The sequence below is a fragment of the Agrilus planipennis genome, unplaced genomic scaffold, assembly GCF_000699045.2.
Source record: "Agrilus planipennis isolate EAB-ADULT unplaced genomic scaffold, Apla_2.0 scaffold9, whole genome shotgun sequence".
In the NCBI taxonomy this organism is placed as follows: Eukaryota; Metazoa; Arthropoda; class Insecta; order Coleoptera; family Buprestidae; genus Agrilus; species Agrilus planipennis.
Genome location: NW_020442467.1, coordinates 116,443 through 121,556, shown reverse-complemented (window position 1 = coordinate 121,556; position 5,114 = coordinate 116,443). Strand labels below are relative to the sequence as shown.

The 5,114-nt window shown below is 34.9% G+C and overlaps 1 protein-coding gene across 1 annotated transcript in view; it reads left to right on the top strand.

Annotated features, from left to right (window-relative positions):
• The first annotated feature begins 229 nt into the window (after nucleotides 1–229).
• Nucleotides 230–5,114, top strand: part of LOC108737105 (aldose reductase) — a 20,632-nt gene continuing 15,747 nt past the window's right edge. Inside the window, exon 1 of the mRNA XM_018469786.2 lies at nucleotides 230–402. Within this exon, the coding sequence (XP_018325288.2) occupies nucleotides 265–402 (138 nt within the window). The 5' untranslated portion in view covers nucleotides 230–264. The remainder of the gene's footprint in view (nucleotides 403–5,114) is intronic.

Sequence of the window (5,114 nt, the reverse complement as noted above, 5' to 3'; positions counted from 1 at the left end):
TGAAAATATCAACGAGATGGTTATTTATATTGGAAGACATATTAAAGGCTTTAACGCTTGTTTTCGACTAGCACTACTATTCATGATTGAACAAAACTTTTGGCAGGTACTGTATGCTCGCATCCAAGATATTGGAGGGGGCACATCGTTAGAGAAATTAAATGAAGTATATCTTAGGGCTTAATCTCTATAAATGTTTCTTCGAAAAAATATTAATAAATATGTCAGCATTACCAACTTTCTATACAGGGTGTTTATTTCAAAATGACATACACAAAGTGGTTCAACTGTGTGATATGCTTCGTCGCCAGTGCTATGACGTTAGGCGACACAACAATAGCTCCTACAATAAAACTGAACAATGGTCTTGACATGCCTGTAATAGGACTAGGAACATGGAAGGTTAGTGACTATTATGTAATATTTTCAACAAATTAAAAAGGAAGTAAATTACGTACAATAATCGCCATGTACTTTTATCAACAATTCATGGTTTATTAGCGATACTCATGAGTAATTATCTCTTATTATTCAGATTCTAATTCCGGTTCAAATTAAAAATTCAAGAGATTTATATAGTTATTAACGAAAATCTAAACAAATACATAACAAAGATAAATGGAGAAAGATAAAGTNAAAAAAAAAAAGGAAAAAACTTTGTACTTGCACAAAAAATAAAAATTAAGTCGAACTACAATATGTATTTTAATACAGCGTTTTAACAATTGGTTAAGACGCAACACCCTATATTCTGTCACAAGCTACTGTGGCAGCTTTCATTTTTTTTTTTAATGTTTTTTTACCACCAGCCGCTAATGCCAGAGAGTGATGGTGGGTAATCCCTCTGAACTACACCGAAAGGTAAGGTAGAAGGCGGAAGGCCCTTATTGATCCACCTTTGTTTGACAGAATCCCATCTTGTTAAAAAAAACAGTCAATTGATAATAGTTTTATGATTTTAACACCATATTGCGTACATGTTGTACTCATCAACTTGAGGTACGCGAAACCATCACTCACTTTGCTTAAAGTCTTCTAAAAATTACTAATTAACACTACCAGACACATTCCGTCGGTGGTAATTTCTGCCAGATGCTCCGAAATTCGCAAATGAAGGTCAAAATTTTACTTATAGTCTGAGTTTTCATTTTTAAATATGAGACTTAAAAGAACTACTTCAGTACTTTTTGTACGCATCAGTTAGATCAATTGTGGAGCACAAACATACTTCGGACACAATTAATACGTCACTGTGTGGCCCCCACAATTGATCTGGCTGTCTACAAAAACTATTGAAATAGTTCTTTAGGTATCACATTTAAAAATAGAAACTGAGACTATAAATATAATTCGGATATTTTTTCGAAGGGTTTATCAAGTAACAATATTCCGCGAAAAATTATGTAAAAATCGGTATTTAGAGTTTACGAAAAGCGAGTAATATAATTAACACCTCCAGGACTATATAATAATCTGAAAAGCTTGTTTCACATTTGTAAGCCGATACAAACAGACACAGAACCATGACAGCCTTCCCATTATCAAGTTCGATCCAAAAGTCATTCAAATTTGAATCGGGTTGTGGTTTCAACCACATCTGAGGTTACTCATTTTCTCCAAAAAATCTTTTTAGAAAAGGAAGACATCCGTAGTCTTTTCATTTCACGCTTTCATCGTTAGTGAGGGTATTTTATCTGTCACTGTAAACGTGGTTGTGGTTCTTCCCTGTAAGGGCCTGCTGATTACCTTAAGTTTATCGAATGTATAAGTCAATTCCATTATTCATTTAGGTGTATTTCTTTCGTAACATGGTGGTCCTAGTCCCTATCATAAAATGAACCGTCATTTAACATTCGTTTGTTCATGAAAAATATGCCGCTTGTATGGTTAATTACGGAACGATTGCTTTTCACAAAATTTTGCAGATTTTTATTAAAAACAAAAACTCCTCAAGGAACTGCTCTAGGCATTGTCGCCTTTCTTCACTATTTAAAGCCGGCGGCAATAACCGTTTTGATTATCAACGAGGGAAAACGTTAAGAACTGGGGGAAACACGTGTCCACAATACTCAATGTATAGTGGCAATTTGGATGTCTTGTTTTTTTTTAATTAGCCATTAACCACAGTCTCCAAATTCTAGTTAAAAGTATAAATTTAAACAAACTTTTGGGTGTTTCATTCCCACCAACCACTAATACTGGTGGGCGGGTAGTCCCTCCGGACTATGTCGGAAAGTAGGACGGAAGGCCCTCTTCAGCCTCCTTTCAGGAATCGTAGGAATAGGTGGGTGGTGGTTCGGGTGAGAAAGATGAGACGGTCGAAATGAAGACAGAAGAAAATGAAAGATTATCTGTGGAATATTACTGCCTCTGCATTTGCCTAAGTGATCCAAGGAAACCACAGAAAAACTTGGACCAAGGCAGACAAACCTGGAATCGAATCGGCGTCCTCCCGAATGCTAAGCAATGGTCTAGACCTCTAGGTCATGCCGCTCGGTAAGTATAAACTAGTTAAGTAAGAAAAAAGTTAATTAAAAATTCAGTATTAATATCACGTTTATTTTACGACAACTATATTTACTTTGAAACGACATGCGTGCAATTAATTTCATATTCTTAACGTGATTAAGCAATCGTTTAAGTAATTCTATGATATTTACGTATTTAGGAAAAAATACAGCATTGTACTCCTTAAGTATTAGGACGTAAATTGTATTCCGTAAGGTACATACGTGTGTAATTATCATATACGTATTTGATATGCAATTTATTGCTAAAACGAAGCCAATAAATTAAAAGATTGATCATTATCCTAGAGAGCAATCAAGAGTCCAAAGATTATCCTTCGATTTCTGTTAATTAATTATTACCTGCCTGTTAGCATTCTATTGTGTAGATAGGCTCTTTTTGTACTATCGTTGCACTTAGGGATCAAAACAATCACATTTAGTATGATTGTACAAGAATCATATACATAGGTACACCATCATCATCATCATCGTTATCGTCAACATCATTATAAGGTCGTCAGTCCTAAGACTGGTTGGACATACACCTCCACTCTTTCCTATCCTGAGCTAATCTTTGCATTTCCATAAAACTAGAACAACCCACATCCTTAATTATTTGCGAACAGCAATCTAATCTCTCTACCTCTACCCCTCCTAACTCCTGTTTCTGCCTCTAATATGTCTCCGACTAGACTTTCACGCCTGAGAAGGTGTCCTACTAACATATCTCGCCTATTTCTTATTGATTTCCGTTCTCCTATTCTTTCTAATACCTCTTCATTTCTAACCTTTTCTATCCACGGTATCCTCATCATTCGCCTGTAGCACCACATTTCGAACGCTTCTAACCTTTTCTTGTCCGCCACACCCACTATCCATGTTTCACACCCGTACAGCGCCGTGCTCCAAACATACTCCTTTAACAGCCTTTTTCGAATTTATAAATTAAGCGTTCGCGAGCATAGAAGTGACTTTATTGAAGGCGAATCGACCCTGCGCTATCCTCTGGTTTATATTGCTACTACTCCTTCCGTCCTAACTTATCTGACTTCCTAAATACCTAAAATCGGCCACTTCTTCTAATTTTTCGTCTCTTACCTTTATATTCGCTCTTTTCCTATTTTTTCTTCCTTTGCATACCAGTATTTGTGTTTTACTTTTATTTATTTTCATACAGTACTGTTTTATTAATACCGCTTCCATTTTATTTAATGCTATCTCTAACTCCTCCATGCAATGATTTTGCCCCTGTATATCTATTCCTACACTTGTACTGTCTTTGTTGATGTTGATCGCGTCTTCGATGTATAGATTAAAAAGTAGCGGTGACATTGTGCATCCCTGTCTGACTCCTTCCTAATATTTACTTCTCTACGTTGCAGCCCCATCTCTACAGCTAGCTCTTTATACAAACTTAGTATCACTCTTCTATCTTTGTAACTCGTCCCTACATTTTTAAGTATACGTATTTAACATCTTGTCCCACTTAACATTGTCAAAAGCTTTTTCTAAATTTACAAATCCTATGTACGCCCTCTTTCTTTTTTCTATCGTTTTCTCTATTGTTACCCGTAAGGTTAGAACACCATACACCTATATAAAGGATTAAACGGAATTTGAATTATTAATGAAACCATAACTGGAGGAAAAAGAAAGGAAAAGTTGGTCGAATTATGTGCAGACGTGAGATAAAAAATTATCCGGAGACCACTCGGAAGTTGCGTTTCTGAACTCCCGTTCTACTAGAATGTTTTAAATAAAACTAGTAGCGAATTTGATTGATGTGTTTAATGAGAAGGTTTCTTACATACTAACTAACAACATTAAATTTACTTAAAACTAGAGAATAACTAACAAAGGGGGTGGAGTCTAAATGAAACATATCATGGTGATGTAGGAATTTCCTGAATGTCGTCATATACGAGAGGGTGTTGAGTTCAACTGGATACAGAAAAGTTCTGAAAACAAGTATGAAAGAGCTAACAATGCGCCAGGTATTAGTGACAGAATAATAAAAGAAAGGAATTTATGACCTAAAATGTTTGAAGAAATATTTGAAGTTGAACTGAACAAAGAAATTTGAAATGTAAATAAAGTAAATAATAATCCTAGGTCCAACTAAATCGAAAAGTTTTTGAATAAAAATAATTGTAAAAATACAGATAATTATTAGCACTAAACAAATTAGATAAACATTATTTTGAAAAGTATTGGATATATTAAACGTATACCAACTGGGAAAGACTCCTACGCAAAGTTTCGATCAAGAAGAAAAATGAATAAAGCAATTACATACTCGAAGAGAGTTGTTTACTGTGAAATTTAAGATTGTGGATTCGCAATGAGTCAGTTTGACCTTTGCTGACGTACGTTTCGTCCCATTACACGTGGTTTCTTCAAATTTCAGAACACGCCGCGAGGGTGTGACAACAGCAACAATTTTTCCTCATTAAACTGGGGTAATTTATAGTGGACAAAAATTAAGAAAGAATTTTCACATTAATATTTCATATTAGCCACTATTGAGTTACAAAGTGTGAATTTCTTAAAACAGAAAACCATTAAAGGAAGTTAAGGATAAAAATTAGAGTATCAATATCACGT